At 42.1% G+C, this 27,392-nt stretch overlaps 1 protein-coding gene across 1 annotated transcript in view; it reads right to left on the bottom strand.

Annotated features, from left to right (window-relative positions):
• The window catches only part of AGAP1 (ArfGAP with GTPase domain, ankyrin repeat and PH domain 1), a 297,553-nt gene that overhangs the window by 48,064 nt on the left and 222,097 nt on the right, over positions 1-27,392 (bottom strand). Inside the window, 2 exon segments of the mRNA XM_075755906.1 lie at positions 431-521; positions 2,882-3,036. Of these exon segments, the coding sequence (XP_075612021.1) occupies positions 431-521; positions 2,882-3,036 (246 nt within the window).

Here is a 27,392-nt window from a genome sequence, read left to right as displayed (position 1 = left end):
TTTGGTTTCTTCTGACAAGTAACTCTAAAAAAAACAAATTAAAAAGCCACCAATCAAGCTCTACCTCTTTGAAAATATTACCACGGCACACGCGCCCCCTCCACACAAAACAGGAGAAAAATGGAAGTAACTGATGTCAAACAGCAAACTTATTTTTCCTTTTCTTCCAAGGAAAGTAAAGAAATGGTGACATTTAAAGTGGCATGTGAACCAACAAGGCAAAAAAATTAGGATGCATCTGACATGGCACATATTAAGTATGAAGTAACACAAAGTAAGTCTGACTGAGCAAACTCTATAACAAAGAAGAAACGTTCAAAGAACATACGGAACGCAATACCGAAAAAGACAAAGCCCATGGTGGGCGCTCACTAGTCTTGGCCAAGAAGGAGAAGAGGTCAATTTTCTGAAGCCAAGCGGCCGTACTTACTCTGTGCTTCGCAGTCCACGCAGTGGGAATTGCCTCTGATGTTCCTGATGGACTGAAGGGCCATGGCCTCGTTCTGACTCGTCAGGCGGGACTGCGCAGATTTAAAGAAATGCATAAGCACCAAACAAGAGCCCAGTAAAAAGGGTTAGATGATACAACTGTCAGCTGAACGAACGGCAAAACCCAAAGCTTAGACCACGGCCGAATGAATGTGATCGAGGAACCCAAGTCCTTGGTTTGGCTCGCAAGACACGGTGATTCTTTGGCATCTCCAAGTACTGCAAGTCAATGTCTGCCAAGCAGGGACTCCGCTTTCCTCCTAGGTTTCTGGCAGCTTAGGATTTCTCCCGGGGTTCTCCCAACCCCTGTGAGGAGCTCCCAGTGTTTTGGGGTCTCCAGGCTGGATTCTAACAAGTGGAGAGACTGCGCAGAAGAAAACCAAGCTTCAAAATGAACCCTGCTATTCACAAGTAAAGCGGTCACAGTGGAGGTTTACTTCTTGAGATAAATTAGATAAGAATATCATTTTATAAAATCAATTTCTTTTATTGATGTTTATGCTTTTGCTAATGAAGACTAAGGGATGGTTTGCAAAAGCAACCGAAACCTTTTTATCATCAAAAGGTCAGATTTAATCAGACAGCTCCCATTTAAATTCTCTCCATGATGACCTGCCAATGACCTCTACTTGGAGCTGGAGAGACTGTCACGATGCACAAGTAGCTCAGCCCTACCCAACAAAACCGTCTCTTTCTGAGAAGACATTTGTTAGCTGTAGCAAGTGATGGACTCTTTGCAACGAATTGCTTTAAGCAGGATGAGGACCAGGTCTTAACTATGGCCAGGTGGAGCTATGTCCTCCTGACCTATCAACAGGACACCTACTAAACCTGTGCAACTAACCACACATTGCTATTCCAGGTAGATCTTCTGACATGTTTTGAGACCTCAGCAATACTTCAGAGAAAAACCCCCACCTCTCTAAGCATTGTAGCGGGATGAATATATAACCCACAAAACTCCCTGTACACTCATGATCTTATCAATGCGTTCTCCCTTTCCAAAGAATATTTAATATGCACAAAGGCCAATCTTCTCTGTGGGTACTGCATAGTAAATATTACCAGCCACTCTTTATCCTCTTTCGTATTAGTATTTTTGTACAGGTGTTGGCGTACAAATTTCCTCTGTTGTGCTCCCTTAACATACGTAGTCAAAGGCGTAAACCCATTAAAGGAAAAAAAAAGGGTAAGCAGTGATTTTTATCTCAGAAATACATATTGGAAATAAATATTTTTTTTAAACAAAATGGGAAGTAAATCATATTACGATGATGATAATTACCGGTGTCTGATCTACTCTGGTAGATTGGGGCAATGAACGCAGGCATTCATCTCAAAATGTGAGCCTCGTCCTTGCAATATAAAATCATTAAAGACATGTGGTTGGGTGGATAATGTTAAAGGATCTATACGTCTGAATAATTACTCCCCACTTCTCCCACTCCACTACCACTCAACACCTTGCTCTCAGTTATGAAGTGTTTGCAAACACAGAGACTCAAGAAGCTAAAGTTCTCCTGCCCTTCCAAAAATGAGCAATGGCTGAAGAAGTCTCAGGTTTTAAACATTTTTTTTTTTTTTATTTGACAGGAAAGGAGAACAAATTCCTTCTGTCATCATATGAAAGCACTGCAAGGTAGAAGGCCTGTTCCTCGTAGGCCATGTTCATCTTCCCCCAAAAAGCTCTGATGAACTGTTTCGGGATATGCTTTCTGTTATATTAGTTAAGGCACAAAACCGTAAAAAAATTAATTCAGTGTAATTAAAATTGTGCATAGGCTTTGTAAAGCAACAGACACAAAAGCAATAGCTTATTTTTTTCATTCCTGTGATTTGTATTACTTCATCCCAGCAGAGTCCTATTGCTGAACATTACTGCACATTTACGGTTGGGCCCACCAGAACGTTCCATCAATTATTGCCATGCAGGAGCTTAGCACATTTAACTAGTAAATACGCTGGTTCTGGGGTCTGCCTCCACTCTTCTCAAAGACAGGCTATTCCTAAAGGGCCTTCTGCAGACCTCTGACCTGAAACAACCCCGAATCTGCAGCGGTGACTACACCACACAACTTCTCAGTAGGGAGAGTCTGTGACCTAGCCCCAAGCTCCAGTCAAAATTGTATCGAGCAATACCAAAGGCAAAAAAAATAATCCAGGAGCACCAGTAGTTCAATTGCTGTAAAAAATAAACTGTAAAACAGGCTACAGCACCAGTTGTCTTGAAGTATCTGAGATACGCATGCAGCTCGAACGCTGCTCTGTCACGTGCCCAATACCCATGCGTCTCCAGGAGTACAGGTTTAAAACTCAAAAGCTCTTGATTCTGCTTTCCTTTTGAGGCTCAACCAACCACTCATTATTGCCAGTATTACTCTGCGTACCGTACCTTGTTCTTGCTGCTCTCACATGACTGTAAACTGGCCAAGATCTGACTCTCTATGGCTTGTACCCACGCGTCTCTTTCTTCATATGTGGTAGCTTCAAAGTGCCAAGTCTGGCCGGTGAGTGAGACAATGATAAACTCAAAGTTTTCTTCTTGTTCTGAAAAAAACAAACATGCAATAGGAAGAAAAGTTTAAGTTTAAGGATTTCGATAGCGAGGCCTAAGCAATCTCGGTTGAGGAGCGTTTCTGCAATGTAAAAAGCAAAGGCAGGTCTGGACATCTGAGGTTTGAGGCTAGATATATCCAACCACCCTGCAGTTGCACGATGCATCAGGAAATGACCTGCAACACTGCTTTTTCTCTCCAAATGTTATGTAGATAAAGTACTGTTGTGGGTAAATATTCAGTTCCCAGGTGCGTTTGTGAGATGGTATCGAGCCTGTACCTTGATGGAGCACAAAGTGGCTAACAAGCATTATTTAGATTGAAACCCGTGGTGCTAAGAGCTACATAATGTAAAAACTGAAGAGTGCCACAAAATAACTTAAAAGATGAATGGACTATACATACCTGGCAATACAGAAAATTTGACAATTTACCCTCTTCTTCAAGCACTTGTTTACACATACAGGTGTATTAAAAGTGGATGTGTACATTTTCTTGTCTACAGCATAAATCCATTGGGTTATAAAACAGGATTAAAATCAGTTCAACCTATTGAACATTCACGTTCAACGCGGGAGATGAGAAAATGATCTGAGGAGCTAGAGGAAAGGGTCAATGAAATATCCTCAGGGCTACTAGAGTATAAGGACAAGTATTCAGGCCAGAGGACCGCAGCGTATGAAAATACAAAGAGAACTGAACTAAATGGACACACACTCCAACTACACGTGGGACACAAAAGTCAAATTACAAAAAACCCCCAACAAAACGAGGAAGCTGAAACCGAGCGAGTGGAATTGGGAAGGGCAAGCATGAAGCATGAAAGGAACAGAATAATAGAGCACAAAGTTCTGGTGAACGTCAGCCATAATGGGCTTTAGAAAGAGCATTTACATTCGCTTGTCGGCTAATGACTTATTATATATTCAGAGCCATGAAACTCCTGCATTACCTTGTCTTCCATAAGCTTGCAAAGATAAGTGACAAACCCAGCGCTGGCTTTCAAGACAGTGCTGCTGCTCACCGGCAGTCACCTTCTCAACCTGGGGGACCACTGGGTTGCTCTGACAAACTCCGTGCTAGCAAGGCCAGTGCCCACACTGCTTTAAGGCAGCCTCCAAAAATAGCAGGAGGTTACTTTGCACCTTGAGGTGAGAATAAACATGGAGGCAAAGGTTATTTCCAGGTGCAGGAGCTGCATTTGGCAGCAGTTTTACTGGAAAAAATAGCGTGTGGGCTAAGTGGGAAAAGAAAGGTAAGAGAAACAATGCAACCGTACAGCTATAACTACTTTTCACTTTAGCAACGCTGTGTTAAGAACAAACAGGTAGAATTGTTACCCAAATTGCTACGATTAAATAATGGGAAAAGCCACATTTATCGAACAGAGCTTTCAAGAGTTTAAGAGGAAGATGTAAGAGGAACCACTCGACAATAAAAGAAATAATGTTCGGTCCCGTGCGCCGTCTGCTGTAGGACAACCCAGTTATGGTCTCCTTACAAAGAAGTGGTGTGGCATACGGTCAGCGCGGAGGGTACAGGCATATGCAGAGTTATGCGTATGGTGATGAAAACAGGGAACGATGGTGAAGGAAGAGAACATGAAAAACCGAATGCCACCGGAAGAGTCCAATTTAGGAAATTCATCATTCTTAGGCTTCTAGGTGATAAAACTTTGTACTCCTGAAGTCTTACTAAAGGAGGATTTCCAAATGCTGGTCACTAAACGTTCAGAAAATCCTTCTATATCAATTACTCAGCGTGGGTGGTACTGAGACACGCGTGTCGTTACGGCAGGGATGCTGCAATACGCAGTGACACCATGGCCATTTTCAGCCTCGCTCTATCTCATGCAGCTCTGCTCCGGGCTGCAGCCCATCTTCCCTGCACCTCTCTCCCCGACCATACCACTCCTACGTAAGTCACAAGCTTGGTGTAAGCTGAAGGAGCTGCCTAGTAGAGAAAAGAGTCATTTTGCCAGCTCGGGTTAAAAATTCCCCGCACCTTTTCCAGCAGGGAGGAGGCCCTGTAGGGATGCAGACAATGAGAGTAGACTTCTCCAAGCGCACGTGGTAGGGCTGACTTCTCAATGCCTCGCAACTCAGTCAGTACGCGTGGTGTACAACTAATACTCAACGAGTATGTACGGTGTATCTTTAGTGAGTCTCTCTGCACTAATCCCGACCCAGTTCACCCCAGCATTTAAGGACTAGGTGACTTTCCAGCATTACAATTCCAGACCTTAAAAGAAATATATACAACCAAGATGCAGAGTCACTGAACCCTCCTATCTCCTATTTGCCATTAATCCTTATCACATACGTGAAGCTGGTTTGCCCAAGAAAGGCTTATGAGAAATAAACGCTGCAATGCAGCCAGCGTACCGGTTAAAAGCGAGGTCGAAACACCGTCCTTGCAGCAGTCCCTCTGCAAGCTTTGTTTTCCAGAACCGCTACATAAAGTATTCCCCTGCTTACAGGAGACCTACGGCAGAGGACACAAACCCGGCTATTCAGGTGACTGGAGTGCAATTCAGGAAACACCTCCAGCCGTTTCCCGTGGTTGCTCTTTTATACACCAAGTCTCCTTTTCCCAAAGGAGAGGCTCCGGCGTTTCATCTCCTGACCTTTTTCTGCTGTGACCAGCTGACACTGGGACAAAAGCTGCAAAGACCTTGCACAGCCTTTGTGCCTCGGGATCGCAAAGTCCACGTAAGCCGCCGGTGAGCCTGTCCCGGTATGGCCCTGCCGCGGGTTACGAGGGCTGCAGTGTGTTTTAAGGCTGGGCTGGAAGGATGCTTTCAGTTCATCGGTAAGTTAGCTGAAAACTTGGTCATTGCTGATGATACATTAAGAACGTTCAAGTTTGCGCTCTCTAAATATCCACCGAAGCTTCAGGTTTTACCCCCCAAAAAACTCAGATGAAAAGCAACTGCGCCAGTTGAAGATGTGTTCAGTAATACATTTTCTGCTTAAACATACCTTTTTTTTTTTTTTGGTAAGCACTATTGTGAGACAAACCATCCACGCCTGCTCCATGTTACCCACAGGGCAATGCCTACGAAAGATGAGTAGCGAACGTGTACGTCCTTAATCACCGCATACACGAACAGGAAAATCCAGGCAGCAGAATGAAATTGCTCAGTTTTACTCTTCAGAAAAATTATAGGTTGAGCTATTTAAATCCCTGTGAGCCCAATCACAAAATTTTATTAAACAGTTTTCCGTGTTTAACAGTTATTCATAGAAAGGTCCACTATAATAGTATTTTAGCACCATCAACCTGTCGAAATCAACCTGCCCAATTACTCCAAACTACATTAATAACACCGGATATTACACTAATTGTGTCCAGTTTCTATGCAGACAAGGTCCCGCGGGGCTAATTTTGCATCCTTGGGGGCAAGCAACTCAGCCATCAACCTGATTTCACTAGGAATCCCTCCTCATTACGCAAGTCCAGGCTGTCAAACTTTTTTTTTTTTTTTTAAAAAAAAGGTTAATGGGCCAATCAGTCATCAATTATTTCCTGGAAGACCAGCGGACAAAGGGTTAAAGTGTGAAGAACCAGCTGCAACCGATTGCCATTTGGAAGTTATTATCAACAGGAGATGTCTAAAACATTGTTGTTGTTTATTTTGCCTCTTTTTTTTTTAAAGTGGGAAGGGGTGGCTAGGATGGCAAATGACCTGAAACTATAAGATTATGATGATACAGAACCTAAAGAAAAAGTGATTTTTCTTTAAATTTTTTTTTTTTTTTAAGAGGACCAATGGAAGTGGCCATGCAATCACTGAATTTTAGGAAAACCACCACACAGCTTCCAAGAAGCTACACAGTACCACCGCGTAGGCTGCATATACTGCTTTCGCCATTATCTTTTTATAGTAAAGTTACTGCATTTAGCCCAAGTTAACATTTATTTCGCTCTGCCAAAAGACAGACATTGCAACAGCCCACCCACTTACGGAAAACGTGAGATACAGTTTCTTAGAAGCAAAGGGCTGTGCAAGGGAAAACAAACATTTAGGCATGGTCTCACTGCACTCCCGTACCACTCCCTGTGTTTACGGTGCGGAACAGAGATCAGGTTTAGAGAACTACGCTGAAAATAACTACAGGATACAATTAGTCTATAACTTGTTCCAGAGAACTCAATTAAGTCTACTAAAATGTAGGGAAAACACATGTCGAGAAGCACTTACGCTTCTTGGTAACTCCTAAGAGCGGTTCTAAATATATCAGTTTGTTCACAATTTCCACTTCCCACATCTTTTATTCTCAATATTAGGAACTGCATAAATAGCCACCGACACCTTGCACCAGTGCTGGGCAACCACAAGCACAGTCTGAAGTCCACGGAAGACAAGGGCTCCTTTCTGCCAGGTACTCTATGGTCACCAATAACACCCAGCCCAAAAGTTTGCTTTTTTAAAAAAAAAAATTTCTGTTTTTCCATGGGTATAAAACAAAGACTTGCCAGGCTTAAGGCAGTTCTCACAGGCATACGTGAATATTTTGCCAGAGTCAGAAATGAAACTGGATCTTCTGGCTTCCAAGCCAACCAGCCTCTTTCACTAGGTGCCGGATTGTGCAACGGCAGCTTTGCCCAACGTAGCTGTCGTCTGAGGATCCTGGTGCTGCTGCTGATTAATAGTAACTCACCGTGCACGTCTGGTGGATGGTGCCACTCACATAGAAAACACTTTCCAGAAATGAGAAGTCAAGTGCAGAACCAAAAGATTCTCAGTGGTGTAGTTCAAACACCTGTGAAGCATCTTCAAGAGTCGAGGAGGTTACCGCTTGAAACCCAGTCAAGCCTGCCTCAAGTAACACTGAGACCTATTTAAGCTCCCTTTTTATCACGCCCTCCTCCCTCTCTAAAAAACGCTTCCGCTCAAGCACCCTTCCTGAATAACCCTTCATCTCCTCGAAAGGATGAGAATGAAAAACTGCCGAGGTGCCCTAGCAATCAACATTAGGTGTTTACAATATGCAATTTGTTTACAACACAGGCGCCTGTTATTTACGTACTATACAATGGTAACTGTCCTTACCTTTTGCCACTTGGTGTAAATTATCCCTGTAAGTTGGAAGATAAGTATGTTTATTAGCAGTCTCAATTAAGGAAATATTTGTGCCATGTCCCACTGGGCATGACTATGCTAATACTTCTCTCCCCTTTCCAAACCCAGTGTCTAAATCTAATTAGTTTTGAAAATCAACCCTATCAGGACAATATAGCTCTGCTATCGGTTGCCCACAGCTCTTGATAAAGGTTGTGTTCCACTGGAAGAACATTTCAGTGGAACTGTTTTACATTGCTACCCGTGAGTGACAAACTGGTGATGAAAGGCCGGTTTCTAGCTCAAGGGACTAAGCCCCCCTTTATTTATTTGGACGCCAAGACAACGTGGTTTGAAGAAATCCATGAAGTCATTTTTAAATTCAGTTCATACAGTACGTGAGTCGACACTTGCGTTAGGTGTTTCCTAACGGGTCCCAAACCTGCCGTTTACTTAAATTTAAATTATACACGTTACAAAGCTGAAGAGCTTGCTTAACCGAGAGGTGGTTGCAAAGCTGAGTCTGTTGGGCAGAGCTTATCTTGGGTGCTCTGAACGGCCTCCCCCTCCATCTGCCGCGGTTTGCAAAAGCGAACTTTGCATGGGCGCAGCACCACGGCAGCAACGGCATCGCTGACTTTTAATCAAAACGTAGTTTGGGAGTTAATGAATATGCAGAAGAAAAGTTTTCCCCGAGAGCCTGGCAACTCAGATGCAGCACTAATATGTCACACATGTAATACGTCTTCACTCCATGAAGAGTGGAAAAATGAGGATTTAATGCCTTATACATGTTAAACCATCGCATGCAGAGCACAGCCATGTAATTTCGTGAAGATACTCCTTTATGCTGTGCTGCAAAATCTGTTGATATAGGAAAAATAATTCTGTATTTTAACAATACTGCTACGATAGCAGGTACGAGTGACTCCAGCTAGCCTTAAAACCCGCGTGGGGTCTGGCTGAAGTATAACACATTGATATTCCACGCTTTCCCCCTAGAGAATCAAAGGATTCCTTAAAGTCTGGCCACCTGCAATAAGGACCAGGTGGGACTTTTTCATTTGTCAGTGGCTCCCTATATACAAACCCCCAAATCTGAAAACTAAGAGTTTTAGGCAAACTCTAAAATGAAAGAAAGTACAAGTTCTGGCATTCATACAAAACCGATGAAGGAACAGCGGAGGACATAGTTGTACAACGTCCTGCTTCTCTCTGCCCTCAGAAGTTGGGAGTTCTTCAGCTGGGACCTTCCACCCAGCCGTCTCTGCGAAGTCCCTGCCCATCCTCCCTCCCCGTGGCCAGACACACCGGTTCCGCCGTGGTTTTGCTATCAAACAGCCAAGAGAGAGGAGCCACATTCAAAGAGGACTCTCAGCTTTGCACGGTGCCCAGCAAAAGGTGACCCTTGTGTAAGCACGAGACCCACCACGCTGAGGACCATCCATATACCTGCTTCTGCCCAGCATCTACCAAACAGTTGCAGCACCTCAGCTGCAGATTTCTCCATTTTAATCGGAGATGTTCTCACCTGGAAGCATACAGAATACCTAAATAATAGGACCAGCGTTAAAAATTATCGGGGAGTTCTAGATCAAGCTTTCGAAAATGGGAGGTACCTGATGGGAATATTTTTGGTCTGTAAAAAGGTGTAAGAGCAAGCATGCGCTAAAGACTACAGCAGATTTGTTATTGTGGACTGTCATTTCCTATCACCGTTCTCTTTTTTTGAAGGCATAATTATCTAAACATGTGGCTTTTAATACTTACAATGCTCATTAACTCGACATTTGCATGTCTCACCGTTCCGGCTTTCACACAAAGGCTTAAGGTACCAGCTCAAAGATGCAAAGCTATGGAGAACACTGAATGTTCAGGTTTTAGTGGGGATAATACTTCAAAAAAAAAAAAAAAAAAAAGAAGAAAAGATACATTTGCCTAATTTCAGAATTTCATTTTGATGATATCTCTCAAAACTCTTTGGACCATGGCCATCAGCAACATGTTCCCATACGCTTATCCAAGGTGCCTTTGATCCTTAGTTTGATTGGTAAGATAAAAGAGTCTTCAAACTAGGCAGGCCCTAAAAAATGAAATCTTTATCTGTAAAACACAAGGGAAGTCTTTACACTTCTTTCCCTGTTGCAATGTAATAACAGGTAGATATAAAATCACAAGCTTCTCAAGCAGTAAATCTGTAGCAACAAAAATGCCCGCACGCTGATTCGAAGAAAAATCTGGCTGGGAAATGAGAAACAGCAAAGACATACAAAATTACAAATCATTAAAAAAATACCTAGTTTGTTTCATATTAAATTGGAAAAAAAAATCCCACCCAAAATTATTAATGCGTGACAATCATTTTCTCCCATTTCATAGTCACGCTTCATACTTGAAAAGATAACAAAGGGATCAAATTAGACAGTTTTGCAACTATTGCTCTGAAAAGTAATAATTTTACATGTACACTGAGAAATAAAACAAAATTCTAATTAAAAAAAAAAGCTTCCTTAACAAGCTTCAGTAAAATCACACTTTCGTTTCCTACGTACACTTTCTTTGGCAGTGAGAGCAAGGCATCCGACAGCAATCCAGCCGTAATTGTGCAAAAAAAGGACGGTGATATAAATCACCAAAGGTTAATGATCAGGATGTGAACAGAGGGACTTGTTTACAGAAATAGCATGCAATTTAAAATTTACAAGAGATTTAATGCCACCGCTTGGCAATCACTAAAATCAACAGCCCAGAAAACAGTGACATTAAGAAAAATATTACAGTTATAATCATTCCAAAATAAGTCAATTAGTGTTAGGGCATGCGCTTGCGATTACTTGACCCATTTGGTTCGCACTTAAGTGAAGAAAAAAAAAAAAATCCCCCCCCCCTTATACCAAGATTACTGAGTTGTGACCTATTTTGCATTTCCTATTTCTTACACCATCCCTCTTACATGCTGCTGGAGATGGTGGCAGAGGGGTTTGGGGTTTTTTTCCTCTCCTTGCCTGGCTTCCAAGTAATTCTGACCTTTGACATTTGTAATAATAAAAAAAAAAAAAAAAAAGAGAAAAAAAAAGAAGGAAGTTTATAATTGTGTTGTTCAAATGAAGGTGGAGGGGGGGGGGAATAAAATTCAATGTGCTATTATACAAAAGCCATGACGGCTGTCTTCAGTGGAAAAAAAGCAATGTAAGTCAATTTGTGAACTTTGGCACCAGGTGACCTTTAGAAATACAACAATATACAGAATTTACAAGCAAGAGTAGCACATGCAAATGACCCGGCACTGTCTCGCCTTTGGATTAGAGCTGCAAAGAGCATTATGGAGAAGGCTTGCACAAAACAAATTAAGACTGTTACTTAAATGTCACGGCACACTATTGTATTTGGCTACAGATCATTACACCTGATACTAACACTTTTAAAAACTGTAATAACTTGGGAAATATTACATTGAGTGCCCACATGTAGAAAGGGAAAATATATATAGAAAAAAAAAATAAATAAAAGAAGAAAATGGGTTCCTGAAGTAATTTAAACATCACCACTCCACGACTAGAGGGAAAGGTCAAAATTTAAGTAAGCTGAAAGGAACATGAATGGCAAAATAAAACGCACAAACAAAAAGATGAAAAGACCAACCGGAATGACTCTGCAAACACGAGATGAAAGCACGCATGCTTTGGGCAAATTTGATTTCCATGCCCGCACTGGGTGAGGGAGAGACGCAAGGAGGACGATTTTTGGAAAAGCGGGTTAAAAAAAGGGGTAAGAGGGGAGGTGTTCATCTAAAACGGGTGGGTTTGTTACCTTCGGTGTTGGTGCTGCTGCTGCTGTATATATTTCGCAGGCTACCAACACGGTTTAGTTTCCAAGCTTTGCGTTTGGCTGCGTCCAGAGAGCAGAAGGGGGAGAGAAAAAAAAAAAGAGAATAAAAATAAAGAAAAAGGAAGGGGAGGAAAATAAAAAATAAATGAAAAAGGGGAGAAAAGAAACATCAAAACAGCATGTGAAGTAAAATACAAGCACAAGCCTGTTAACACGTGAAGAGCTACACACAGAAAAGGCACGCAGGACTATACAGCCTCTCCAAGCCACGGACGATACGGAAAGCCTCTTAGTGAGAGCGATTTTTTACGTCTCTACAACACGACACGGTTTGACAAGATTAAATGGATCTGCTATTGGAATAGACAAAAACAGACCAGCAGAAGTCAAAAAATGCAGGAAGTATTTGTACAGAGCATACACGACTAGACAAAACAGCTACTGTAAAATGCAATTTAATTAACAACACACAGCCAGACAAGAGCTCCTTTTCCTCCAAAAGCCTGTATTGATCACTTGGTGCCTGTAGTTCACCTTTAAACCACCTTTTTACATCATCACATTTAAAAGTTGAGATGATGATGCGATGGCCTTAGATCCCCACAACTGCAAAGCATGTTATTTGTAGCACTGAGCTTAGAGGCATTACTTCATTATTTTGAAGAGCGTCAAGTAGGCATTGATGCAATTGATGTTTGTGGTCCTCCCTTCCTACCCCCCCCAGGCAAATCACTGCAAAATCAAAGTGTTTATTTGGAAAGTTTAAAAAAAAAAAAAAAGTAGTAGTATATTATTCTTTATATAAGAGGCAACACCCTCGCTTTATTAGAATTGCCCCAAACTTTGAGATCCTGTGAGTTCCCAGCTGCCCTTTTACAATTAGCAGAAAATATTGCTCAAAAGCACTCCACATTCCCTGCTCATTAGGAGAGAGCGCATTTTCATGTTCTTTAAACTCGACATGTTTTGCCTCAAGAGCGAATTCACAGCGTGAGAAGTACATTCAATCAACAATATGTTTACCCTGAGTTTCATCAGACAGGAACCATATGAAATATCCACGTACACCATGACACCGCTGGCACCCAACAGCGACCGAAATAACAGATGTCCCCTCTTCTTGATCCTTATGGGTCCCTTCCAACTCAGGATATTCTATGATTCTACAATCCTTCACCCGTGGACATCCCCACAGCCCAGGAGGAAACTGCCTATCTGCTAAAAGTGGTATCTCTACAGGCTTTCCAGCCACCACATCAGCCTACCTAGTCAAGAAATAATGATGTAGCGCTGCCTGGCGTTTTAACTATTCTGTAAAATCTGTTTAACAGCCTCGAGGAAGTGATTGCTGGGGCCGGCGACAAGTGGAAGAGCATCCAGACCTTCTCCTAAGCCGTCGTTCTCAGCAGGTCACCCAGCCCTCCTGCCCACAGATGGTGAAGAAGCTTGAGTTTGGGTGCGAGACTTCTAAAAAGGACAGCATCAGTTACATTAATTACGATTAATTTCTAAGATGTATTTCAAAACTGAACAGTCTTCCACTCCCATTCAGCTCAGAGTCTGTTATGAAGAAACTCATACAGTAAATCTGGAGTAAGACCATCCTCCCTCTCACTGCAGATGCTCCTCACCCCTTCAGATGACACGAACATTGCAAAACATAGCGACTACTGTGATACAACAGTTTCAAATTTTTCTTTCTGTATTTCTGAGAGAACTTTTTTCATGTCCCACGAAACTCAAGCCAAACAGCTGCTTCTGCAGAAAAGGAACGGTGATGTGAAGTCATTCCAGTATTTAACAAAACCCTCGATTTTCAGCTAAAGAGCTAAAGCTGGGAGAGAAATGCCTAAACACCCTGGACTGTTAAGCTATATACTGTTTTAATAAAGCCATCGGCAGGCTCTAATGCCCTATGCTCAAAGGGAGGACTGGATATCTGAGTGACATCCTTCAGAATGTATCTTGCTGAAATGAAAACTGGTAACGTTATCAGGAAGATTAGGTTAGATCTATCTACAAATCAAAGTTCATAAAATCTAAAGATATCTTCGTTGGGTGCATCCTTCAATATGAAGAAAGAAAAAAATCTTCAATTTTAAGACTTGTTTAACAAATCCCAGCACCTAGAAAGGCACAATTTCCCAGCAGAAAACTTGTTTTTCCTGAAAAACATTTACATATAAATAGACAAAATCGAGGTTTGGCACCCCTCAGAAAGGGAAGACGGTCTCCAGTACGCAAAGACCCTTTCCCGGACCCTTTTCATTTTTCACACCTTAATGGCACGTTAGAGTACGGCCGTATGAGCAGGAAGTGAGCTTGCAGCCTGGTTTTCTATTAACCTATTGATGAAATAATCCATTTTAATGTGTTAAGTGTCATGCCTTTTTCTTCTCTTTAAACAAATGGACTTTTTTTTGCGGTGATGCTGAGGTCCTGAGACATCCGAGTGTGTCCTTTAGCATCGATTAGGCTCCAGCTTGCTTCCCTGTGATGCTCTGCGGTCTTTGAGGATTCAATACCGTTATCAGCGGCAGGGTTTGGACACTGCCAAGCCCAGCCTCCATGGGGTGAACGACGTGAGTGAACACCAGGGCCCAGCTTAGCCATCCTGCCCTGCCCGTCTTCAGAATTACACACTGTATACGCATTTTTGTTACCTACCGACAAGGCCTGAATGGGCACTGGTGGTCATCAGTTGCTTGGTTTGTCTTTGACTTATATCCCAGGTCTAGGTCCGTCAGGTCTAGGTTCACTTGCTGGTTCAAATGTTAATTCAACAAAAGCTCTTGCTGCCAATGCTGGAGATATATATATACACACGCACATACTTAAACAAACCAACCACAACTAGTTTCCAACAAAAAGCTATGAAAAAATACTTACTTCATTATTTAAGAGCAAACAAAGCTCCCTAATTAAAAAGATCTTGAAGGTAGAGTATTTTCCAGAAGCCCGTTTTCTTCAAAAAAGCCACTAAGAAGTGTCTCTAACTAGAGATACTAGAAGAAGCCTGACAAACACCTCTCTCAAACATCAACCATCTGGAATGACGTTAACTATTTCCCAGAAGACATCGGGTATTTAATTTAGCTTGTACCAAAATGGCAACCAGCACCCTGCCTAGTACGTTGTGCTACCACAATCTGAATGACTAATGTATTTTAATAACATTTCAAGAAAACCTTTTATTAACTCTAACACTTGCCCTCATCTCTGGCTTCGCTGCTGACAGAAAAACACCACCTCGCAGCAATGAAAGCAGTTCCTCCATCCCAAACAGCGTGTAGGCACGGAGTAGCAGCACAGTTTCTGTTCTTATCCAAGACCATTAACTCCAGAAATTTAGATTGCAGAAATTAAACTCCTATCTTTGCTGGGCAGGTTAATTTGTGCATCCGAACACAAGGATGGCCCAGCACAAGAAATCATTATCTGTCAGCCAATGGCACAGAGCTCGGCTTTTAACGACCCCACAAAAGAACACCGGGATTGTTGCAACCTTTGACTCGACGCACGCCATTGCCCAGCCGTTCCTCCCAGCAGTGACCATGAGAAGAAATCACAGAGCACCCAACTATGAAAGCTTTGACTCTCGGAGCCCGAGACGCTTTGTGTTTTTTAAGATAAAGGGTTAAAATGATTTCTTCATTTCTTGCAAGGAAGCTGCTTTGAATTGCGTCACCTATGATGGGATGCGTCACTCGCGTGGCACATACTTACTGGGGTGTCTTGTGCAGATGTACCAGTTAAGGACCTGGAAGCTACCAGATCGATTTGTAAGGAAGAAAGAATGATGCGCTTCTGTATAACAGAGCCAAGCATTACAACAGGCCATCTGTGTATATATATATTTTTTTAATAGCAGAAGCTACTCCTCGAGTAGGACAGAGGTCAAGAAATTGTTGAATCTAACAGAAAAATACTCAGCAGCTAGCTGAAAATCTCCATGGGCTGTACCAGAACCACACATCAGCGTCAGCCCTAGAAAGTCATACGCCGACCTGGGGAGTGAATTTTCCCCTCTCAGTAACGCAGAAATTGGAAAATAGTTCCCTTCTTCCACCAAAACATCACCTGCGGTGCCTGGCAATGCTGCTACGCCTTTGGAAACAAGGAATTCCCAGGTTTGCATATGCCTGACAAACAAGCAGTTGCTTGCTTGTTTAATCAAACTGCCCGGGTTGTTTGGGTTTTGTGGGGGTTTTTTGGTGGGTTTCTTGTTTTGTTTTGTTTCATTGTTTTTAATGTCATCCTAAATTTTGTCATAATTTTTACGGCAAATGAATGATGTGAGCAATTGCAACCTTTTGCTTGGTAAAACTCTGCATTTCCTGCATTCAGGAGGGAGGACTGGATGAGCCCGTTCCCTTCCCCATCAAAGGGATTATCGTGGGCATATAACCACAGCCTCTCCGGAAGCCATCCCGTTTCCCTCCTTCACTCCTCCCTACTCTCCTTATCCAAGACGCTCTTGTAACTTTTTTATTTTTTAATCCCAGTTTTGTGTTTCAGGGATATCTGAACTGTGGTAGCTCAGACTTTTAGAAAGTACCTTGCCACCTCTCCATCTAAACATTAAAAAAAAAAAAAAAAGACAAAACACCTGCTATTGTTCATTCAGCCCTCATCTATGACCCCTTATAAGCAAAAAAAGATTTCCCAGGCGTTGTCCATGACCTGCATTTTGCCTCAAGAATTCACAGGAGCCCTGGCCAGATGTCAGGACTTGAGCTTGGCCTTCCACAGACCCTGCACTGAATTAAGACCCAGGAGATGAAATATTCACTTGCTCGAGCCACTTAGAAAAGCGTCCTTTTGCATAACTTCTATCAGCAAACGCATTTCTGCGGTTGCGCGCTCCTTGCGTACAGCCGGGAAGCGGGCACAGCCCTGCAAAGCACCATGCCGCAACACGGACAGCCGCTCGGCGCTTCACGAGGGCTGACAAAATAGTGGCACTCTTTAGAAAATCGAACTATCGTACCAGCGATCTGTCGTTTCAGCGGAGGCTGTGCTACCCGTGGCGGCTGGCAAGTTTTCAGCAGTATTTTTTTGCATGTAACTTTAGACTCTGCTGCACCTGCTAGTAGTGCAAAACAAACTCCCTGCCGCGGAAGGGTGCGGAGATGCACCCGCCTCGTGCGACACGGGCGCTAGACAACAGCCCGTGGAGAGGGTAATTTCTAAGACCTCTGGGCAAAAGTGAATAATTACTGCAGGCAAAGGAGTGCTGCAGCTCACCGAGCAATGTCCTGCGCACCTAGGTGCCTAAAAATTGCTAATGGTGCAGGCCTTCAGGAGTTGATTTGGTTCAATAAACTCATCTTTCCAGAAAATAGGCTTTGAGCTCTGCTAGCGTCAAGGTAAGCAAGGCTCTCACTCTTTTTGTTCCAAACAAACTCTTCCTGCTTGCTTATTTTTAAAATATATTACTCCCACCAATCTGTTGTTCTGCTTCACCAACCACAGGAGAACCATACGGCCTCTAGATCCGCATCTTGGACCTTCGAAGACCCATACAAATCTGGAAGGGTCCGAAGTGTTTATTACTGTGGTTCTCCTATGAAGAGCCTTAATAAACTGCTTAAATCAAACGGGACTTTGGACATTTGTGGTTTGACGAGAAGAAACGCTACAGACTGGCATTGAAAACGGAGGGGAAATCTGTGGCTGTAGAGCACGTAGAGCTTGGGAGTCGTGAAGGTCCTTGCCATGACTCCGCAGGCACTGCCTGCACTCACTGTGCTTGACCAGAAGCAATTCCATGCTGTTATTTCACTTTTCTAAGGTCCCTCTCTGCAATTTTTCAGTTTGTAACGCACACACTCTGAAGCGGAAGCTAAACAGGTCATTTAATGACTGTACGAGTCTTTGAACACCCAAACACCACTGAAAGAGAGCACTAAAAATGGAGTCCAAATAGGAGATACTTAAACCTAGTGGGAGATGATTACATGTTATGTCTCTGTCCATTACGGCAAGGCCCGATGAGAAAATGGTGGCCAGAGCTTGTCATTTCAGCTGAAGCTCTGGGAGGACATCCAGCTGTAGCTGGAGACACGGGCACGCCTCCGTTTGCTGATGCCTTCCAGTACGCCCTTTGTGAGCTTGACTACGCTCATTTAACATACGTGCTGTATGTAAAATATCCTCGCTTACATGTTTTAAGCGTGTACTTCTTAAAGTAAGAGTAGGTATGTTGGTATATGAAGAAGAAAACTAGGCTTGGGTACAGTTTGTTAAGATGTGGAGTAACTGGGAATCAATCAAACCTAACGACTCCCAATTATCACCTATCTTTGTATTTGTTCAGGCAATAACTTTACATCTGTGACCAACCCCTTGCAGACAGAGTTTCTGCGCTTGCTTTCTTTAATAGGGGTGCTAGTTATTCTGTGTTAATGAATCTACTTTTCCTGTCCAGTTTAGTTAGGTATTGCAGTAAATATGTTTACCACCGCTTCAATCCCATACCGTGATTTCTAAAAGCAGTAGATGCTTTTAGAAATACTTACCCATGTGTGTGTCTGAGGATGTATCTGCTCGATACCTATGAAGTTCTCTAAGGATGCTTTAAATACTACACTCACCAAAACATCAGATGAAGCTCCTCCAGCTTGCTCAGATTCCGTTCTTTATACACTTTGATAAGCAGAACTATGCTTTTACTCTTAGGAGAGTCTTAATATCTACACAGTCTCACCCCAAACATCCTCCTCCACTGCTGTACTGAGAAACCACAGGCGTGTTAATGTCACCTCTGGTCTCTGCGTGACAGAGTTCTTTGTTGATTAGATAAATAGTCCTCAGATAGCTGATTAAAAAATGATGTAGCCGTTAGGTTGTGTGTCCAAGCCTTGTCAGCCATGTTGGATGTTAAAGTGTGCATGAATTACATCCCTGGAGTGTGCTGAACAGTGCTGATTAAATGAGGCACGCCACAGCCCTCAGCATCAATTATCAGAAATAATAGGATCTTTTCACCTACGCTGGAGGAAGGGGGCTGGGGATGGAGTTGGCGTGCCACTCGTTTCGCAGAGCATCTCCTCGTCATCTGCACAAAATAAATAACACCGTCCATTCACCTAAGGACGTTTGTTTAGTTATTCTTATTGTGCAACAATTGAAGACCAAGAAAATATATGAGAAAAAACCTTCTCCTACAGTGTAGGCCGGGGAATGTTTTTCATGTAATAATTGTGCAAGATTTATCTAGAAAAATAGGGGTATGTAAGAGCCAGATGAGAGGCGAACTTGAGCATCAGAGGGATATTTAAGGATAAACTCCGGGAGCATCTTGTTGCCGCCCCAGTGAGGAAAGGATTCTGCCCTTCAGCCCTCCTCCTGCCCTTCTTCACCTCACTCCGCATCACGCGTGGTTTCACCAGGGGCTGCAGAATGGCAGATTCGGGATTCGTCTTTCTTGCTGGTCAGCGGAACAGCCGTTTGCTCAACAAGACCAAGTGCTTTCCTAAGAGGCTTGAAATTATTTCATTAAGATGCAACCCAGGAGATTCTTACACCACGTAAACTTGTTTCTCTGACTGCAGAGGGGCTTGATACCGCCTGTTTTACACTACATGGGAGCAGCAATGACAAAAATTCCTCAGAAAGGATTAAAAAAAAAAAAAAAAGACCAGGCATATATACTATATGACGTTTAGAAATTAAATAATCTGGATACATTGTGCTTGTAGATCTGACCGGCACTAAATACTAACAGTGCTGAGTTACACAAGGTGCTAGCCCAAACACAAGTAAAACTTCATGTCCGATACAAAAAACCCCCACAACCCTCCCCTCCAAAACTGAAATCCTTTCTGGAGCTCTCTTTTAAACCCACAAAACACTCTAAAAGTAATACTTCAAATCACATTAATAGTTAATTACGTTTAGCTTAGATTCAGCTTTGAACATTTCAATTGAAGGAAAAAAAATGAAAACACATTCATACTTCTACTCATGACAGGGAAAAAAACGTTACTTTAATTAAACATTTCTAAAAAATGTTTTTAATTCTTTTTTTTTTTTTCCTCCTCTGGAAGATTTCTCCACTGAAACTTTTGCAGTAGGTAAAGGACCAGCTAAGCTATTTCAGTGCATTTCCAATACCCTATAAACATACAAGATTCAAATCGACAAAAGTAAATGTTAATTGGAAACATTTTTCTCAGTTTTTCATTATCTGAAGCAGAAAATTATGGGTCTTTTATACACACACAAAAATCCTTTTCAACCACCTAGAAAAATTGTCTTTTAATAAAAGCTTTAAATTATACTATCATATTTCAAAGGCAACGAACAGTTAAAGCAGCTAATCAAAGGTATAATTATTTAATGACTACTACTCATGCTATCTAACAGGGCCGTAATTGCTTGGCTGTGATCACTAGACCACCAGCTTCAATACTGGAAAACAAGTACTTTGCTTGTAGCATTTGATCGACCAATTTCTGAGGTTAGTTTCTCCAATTGGGTTGACTTCACAAGGCTAGCTGAGTTATTACGGAATCAGAGAATCCGTTTGTCACCCTGCCTCCACTTTTTTGTACGTGTTTCTACTAAAAAAGAAGAAAAAAAAAAAACAAACCACAAACCCAAACAAACCTGCAGTGAAAACCAAAATATTTCCCTGGCAAAATGCGATTTCTCAAAATCATCTTTGATTTTTTTCGCTTTTAATGCCACATCACAGTTTTCTGTAAATCCCAGTTGACCCCACTTTAGTAATTCAAATGTAAAAAAACCCCCCACCCAAATATGCCTATTGAAAATTATATTTTAATCTTAATTGCATTTTAATATTTATTGTCCTAATCTACCCCAGGTAGGTGGAGCAGCGTGTAAGCAGACCTTCTGACTCAGTTCCTTTGTTTATATCATGGCTTTTACAACTGGAAATACGAGAAAAATAACCTAGCAGCATCACGTATTAGTTACCAGAGCTATCCAGAAGCTAAGCAAGTGCGCAGTGCTTCTTGGCTTATTTTTGGGTTAGTAACAAAGCACTTACGGAAAAACTGTTTGTGTCATTATATCTCAGCATCAAATGCTAAATACGAACTACTGCTATTATACTTCTTTTGTGGCACTAATTTTTTTTTTTTTTTTTATTTTGCTACACAATTAGATTTGATACAGGATATTGGGCCCTCTGGAATTTCAAAGATATTTGAATTCCTATCCAATTATCTAGTCAACATCTTGATTTCAACATCAGTCTTGTGCTTGTAATTAGTATCATCGGAGCTCAAGCGACACCACCACCTGGGATGCCACTCTGAAATCCAGAGACGGCGAGGAAGCCACCCTTCTCAACTCTGAACCTCGCAGCCAAATTCAACTCCAGGATGAAAAAGAACACCGACTGAGACTTGTTCCCACCACTACGCCTGGCCAGAATTACATTTGATGGGACATCAAAACCGCTTGGCTTTTGAGATCCTTATTTGCAAGACTACCTTTAGCAATGGTGCATTTTACGTTATATAAACACAACCCAACGTATTTGGAAGGAGAGCAGGAAAAAGCATCGTGCAGTACGGCCAAAGAGGAAACGGAGCATGGGGGAGGCATCTGGGACACAAAGGAGAGGAAGATGAGAGGAGCAAGAGTGGGACATATGGGGGACGTGTATTATTCGCCACCAGCCTACCTTCTTTCTGCTGTTTAGACAGAGTATTGACTCAGTGAAAAGAGACGACGCTTCCTTGCCTACCCCACAGAGAACCACTACTTTTACGGCATGATGGATTTATTCTTGTTTCGGACCATCAGTTTCATCTATGGGTAGGGAGACGACAATCTTGCCCGTTATAGGCTGATAAACAAGGAGCATTTAAATCCATTAACCAAAGCCGCATTGTTCTGTACCCTTCTCCTTCTGAACAAAAAGCAGCCACATTTTGTTGATAGCACGAGCAATTACTGTCAAGAAAACAGTTACAGAACAACAGAAAGACCCGTTTCTGCTCAAAGGACTTATATTCTCAGCGCTCACTTTTAAAAGATATACTCAGTGCAGGCATCTTGAAATTGCCCAAGTATTTGGCCGTTGCTTTTTCACAAAGTTCCTTTTCCAACATATATTAGGTGTCAGAACGAAAATACCGCAGACTAAAAATAAAACATACTACAAGCAAATAGTGTCATTGGGCTGACTTAAAGCCAAAAAGAACACATTTATTTTCTCAAGTGGTAGAAAAAAGGTAACTTGTTTGAAGATAAAAAATACTTATGTACAAAGTAGGATGGGAAGGTGCACTCTGCACCACCGATGTGCTTCGCAGCAACTTCCTTCAAGGTATCTTACAGGAAAAAACCCAACCTGAGCAGATATGTGGGCAGCAGGGAACATCAATATTTATGTACTTGTTACAGTTCTCATTTCCTCGAGGCTTTTTTGTAGATATAGATGATGAAGAGTTAGATTTTTCCAAAGACCTGGATATATTGCTCATCTTGGATTTATTTTGTTCAGCATTTAACAAAATGATGTTAAAATGATAAAGGAGACTTCCCCCTAGCCTCGTTGTTAACAGAGGAGACATATGTCGTCTATAGAAGTCTTCTAAGGTAGCGTAACGCCAGATTAGGCATTAGAGTCATTTTATTAGTTCCACCTTTTACTTTGAAATTTAAGACAATTATGAGATTTTATAGAAATCAGAATTTCCTTCCTACCACCTCCCATTTTTCTCACGTGTTTAATCCACGCCATCCACACAACTGTAAAAGGTAAGCTCACGCTACGCAAATAAAAACTTGAATAAAAAGCACAGCCACTTTAAGATTTCACAAGTAGCTTCCTCTTCTGAGGAAGCAATTGTTGTCCACGTCGGCTCCTAAGGATCATTAGGCGGCAAAACCGTAAAGCAGAGGCAAGGTAACTTCACTAGAGGATCCAAACCTCGCACAGCAACGCCAGCCAGTTCGAGTTGGGCAGAACACCTCGTGCTACACCATTTTAGAAAAGGCTATCCGTAAAGCATCCTAGACATGGGCGTATTTGAAGTGTTTCCACCCTTTGCACTAATCCAGCCTCATTAGCAGTTTGCCCTCCAGCACGGTAAGCAGCGACGGGCATGTCGGAGGAGCACGCACGCACAAACCTCTTTTGTTTGTTCTTGGGGAATCATATCCATATGTGAGCAGACGCAGCACGGCTTTCCACTGGAGCTATATATAACACAAATTCTTCGTTAATTTTCATCACTTGTAAAAATAAGCACGAGACAATCTGCCGGTACTAGGTGTTTAAGAGTTTAGCATGTTACTCTGCTTGTGGTGCAACTTCCCGTGTTAGTAGAGTGATTCCTCACTGGAGAGATTCTAGTTGGAGAGATTTATTGTGTCAAGGTCTTTTCCTACAAACTACTAAGCCATCTGTAATGATTATTTCTCTATAAACCTGAACGCTCGTGCTAAAACAGGAAGGTCACCATCTCCCCTTTTGCCTGAGCTTCCACATCAGCCTGCACCGACGCAGAAGACGACTCTTGGTTCCTTCCCCCGGCGTCGTTAGAAAACGCAACCCACGGATGTTGGGTCCTACACTGCGAAGGAGGACAGCCTGCGGCACAGGGGGTTCCTTGGGGCTAGGAATTAACGAGAAGTTCCCATCTAGTAGCACGCACACACCACCTGCATTTAGGTGTGCTAGCAGTAAATCTATTAATTTGCATTTTAGGACTCCCCAAAACCTGCAAAATTGAGTAACTAGCTCAAAGCGGGCAATGGGACAAAGGACCTCGGACCTTTCGTAAGTAGTTTACGGATTAACCAACTTCCAAACCTCACTGCTCAACCACTGGTTACTACAGTGACCTACAACAGAGCCTGAAGACCTTCGTCTCTTTGGGCAGGTAGTCTTAACCCAGGTCTCTTCCTACAGAGAAAGCATTAAGACTCTTCCATTTTAAACTTACGGCAGGAATAGAAAAATTCTTTCCAATGACAGATTCAACATTTTGTCTCTTTTCCATAGATTGCATCTGCCCAGATACCGTTTTGAACAAATCCAACAAGATCAGGGTTAACTTCTGCGTCTGCTCTTACATGAAGGTTATCATTCCCGTAATTTGACTTTTCTCAAAAGCTGCGGTTGCAGAAAAATCCCCGGGGAGATGCTGTGATTAGCTTTCGAATGAAGAAGTTGGAAAAAGGAGGATGCAATTTTACATTTGCATATTTTAAATACTGCACGTTTTGTCAGGGCATACACAAACACCACACGGCTGCGTGATAAAGCAAAACCAGGAGGCTCACAAATTAAGAGACTCGTGTCTACGTTGCGTTGCCTTTCATCTTTCAGTACAACACTAACAACTGCGTTTTGGATGGAAAGATAAATATTAAATCTTGCATTTACATCAGATGCTCGTGTCAAAGGCTTCCTTGCTAGCCAAAGCTCTGAGTTGTTAACTACTAAATGGCTAAATGACAATGGCTGTTACTAATCGCTTATTGAATAATGAAAGTGACACAACTGATAAAAGGTTTCAATCCTGGAAAAAAATGATTTATAGTATTTCACTCTACTGGCACTGTTATTTGTATGACAAATGGTTGGACAGACACCAGTTAATCTCTGCACACCTCCAACTCTGATGTGGCAGCTTCTGCCGGAGCAGCCAAATAATCAAGAACAGCTAACAATACAGCCACGCTGTCGTGAGGGGCTGAATGCTGGTATTTTATCAAGGCTGATCCCCAAATCAATTTACGCGATGGATTTTTTTTTTTTTTTTTTTTTTTGAGGGGGGGAGGAGAACATGGTGAGAAAGAGGAGGAGTATCATAAAAATGGGAAGCTGCAGCTTGCAGCTAGGTAGATTGGCCACGCTCCTCTAGCGCAGAAATGAAATCATCAATACAACTAAGGCATTAATGATTTCAGAAAGCTCAGTATAGTTTATAGATTTTGCTTGATGGCAAAATCCGAACTGCAGCATCATACAGAGCTGTCAAGACTGTTATGTTGTAGCGTAATATCACATCGCCTGCTGGGTACCGCAAATCCCATTTTCCCCTCAGAAAGGAGAGAGGGATGTGGCTGCCTTTGAGGCAGTATGAAACAGGATTCTTCCCCCCCACCCCCTGAGAAATGAATGAAGCTTTATATTTATAAGCAGCCCATCAATAGTAGCTTTATCTCATTGCTTATATCGGTATCGTTCTACTTCCTGCAGAAGTCAAACGTGTTTTATCACGCCAGTCTTTCAGCAGCAAACCCCTTGGAGTGCTGAGCTTCCTGGAGTTTGCCTACTCTGGAGTTATTTTTCATCTTTGCATCCAAAAGTTTTAACTTCTCATTTAAGAAAAAATAATGCCCATTTCTATTTAATGAGGAAAACCAGCTTAATGAAAGAAAAAACCCCCATGCAGATGGAGAAGTCCAATTTTGCCAATTGAACAAAGTGATGGACCAAAGATTTTTCTATTTGCCCAACCCAATCGGATGAGTCTGTACTTCGATACAGCTCACACCTTGCAAATGATTAACTAAAACCCCAAGAGAATCCCACTACGCTTAAAAGCAGTTTCACATAATGTAGCAGTACTAAGATGATAACTTACTTCCTTATCTCATCGTGCTGTTAAAAAAGTTAAGTACAAAATAAACAGCGTATTACAATCCAACTAAACCATAATAAACCCCAGCTTTTTCATGACTGCCAAAGGGTCAAGCGGTCCCGCCACAGATAAAGGTTACACAATACTTGAAGTGCCCATTTAGAGTACAACCTACGCAGAAATGTGAAGTTTTCACTTGCTTCTCCATTATTTGCACACACAGGCCTTCATGTAGTGCAGCGCTTCGCAAAGTCGCAAGTATTTTTAGGCTGCAGGAGGCCGATGGCAATGTATTTGGATGACCTGTGCTCAACCCCTAAAAGAGAAGGACATTTTAACAAACAGATGTTGAGGGTTGAGGTTCCAACGAGGCAGACACCAGCGTTGTGGAAGTGAATTGGAAGGAGCGGACACTGTGAAGGGTCTTCAAAGGGAAGAGCGGCAGCTCATCGTTGATGGGGTAGAGCAGAGGAGGCCATTGGGAAGGACGCCGAGTGAAGGGTGACACAGGAAAAGCGATGGGCCGAGGGAACCGTCGTTGTGGTAGCATCTGGACAGAGCTGAATGGGTACCACATTCATCAAGGCCAGGAAAAAAAGATGCTGTAGCAACTGAGATATGAGGTGGTGAAAAAGATCCAAGTTAAAAGATGAAGCCCAGACCATGTGCTTCAGCAACGCTCGAAGAGCTAAGGATGGCATTTTTCTCAGTCACAGTGACATGGAACAACATAGCAATGGGGGGTTTAAGGCAGTTGGTTAGGTGCACGAGGACATGCGCGCCCGGTGGTGAGTTTGGATAGAGAATATGGAGCCCCACGCGGATGGATGCTTCAGCCACAGAAAGACAAAAGCTCAGTTTGCAGGTGCACGCGTGAGGTTGTTCAGAGAAGAGGAGGAGAAGGGGACCTGACAAGCAGAAGTAACAAGAAGAATTTTCTTTAAAAGGCCTAAAAGATTCCTGGAGAGGTAAAAATCTTACAGGCTGCACTCCCACTAACAGGAGAAATGAGGATGGAGTGTGAAGATGACTAACACCATGGGAAGCAAGGAAAAAAATCACCCATAACATCAAACAGCACGGGGCTGAAAACAAAACCCAAGTCAACTCTTCCCTGGGTTTGGATGATGGGTACCCATTTACAACTGCTTTTTGTGATCTACCGGTTAGTCATTTCAATCCTTTTAATTTAAATTAAGTTGATTATTTTTCTAGTGCTTGTACAACTTTTTTTTTTTTTTTTTTAAGTTCACATTATCAGCCAAGACTAAGTCAATATATTTGCTCTTGAAAGATATCTGTGATAACGTAGCATTAAAAATTGCTCAGCTTTTTATCATTTGACAACCTCCTGTAAGAGGTTTAGACAACTCTGTTACTCTGCCAATGGAAATTACTTTCTGATCCTATCACATATCAGCCTTCCCATTATTTTGCACAGGATCAATATGAGGTTAAATAATAAACAGATTCTTGAGGATCCCTTCCCTCTTTTCAGCTACAAGCATAATATCCATTTTTCCTCAGTTCTCTGAAACATGCCCACTGCTGCAGGATCCCTTCCAAATTAAAACGCCAGTTGATTAGAAAGCTCTTAGGCCAACTTTGTAGTACTCCTGACCACAGCTAATCTGGTTGCGCAGCTATAAATAAATATATATATATATATATATAAACAAACACCATAGATGATGTTTAGGTGTTGCGTAACTGTATAGAAAAGTACAAATTTAAGGTGAATTCTTATTTTTTTCCAACGATAGAAAATTTCTTGCTTTTCCATTTTGAAATCAAGATTCATTATTATAGCCTTTTGTCAAGCATTAGATTCATATCATGGCCGGAATTTATTTGTTGCTGATGAATTTAAGAAAT

Source organism: Balearica regulorum, chromosome 6 (genome assembly GCF_011004875.1).
Source record: "Balearica regulorum gibbericeps isolate bBalReg1 chromosome 6, bBalReg1.pri, whole genome shotgun sequence".
In the NCBI taxonomy this organism is placed as follows: domain Eukaryota; kingdom Metazoa; phylum Chordata; class Aves; order Gruiformes; family Gruidae; genus Balearica; species Balearica regulorum.
The sequence above is the reverse complement of the archived record's forward strand: the minus strand, read 5'-3'. Positions and strand labels throughout refer to the sequence as shown.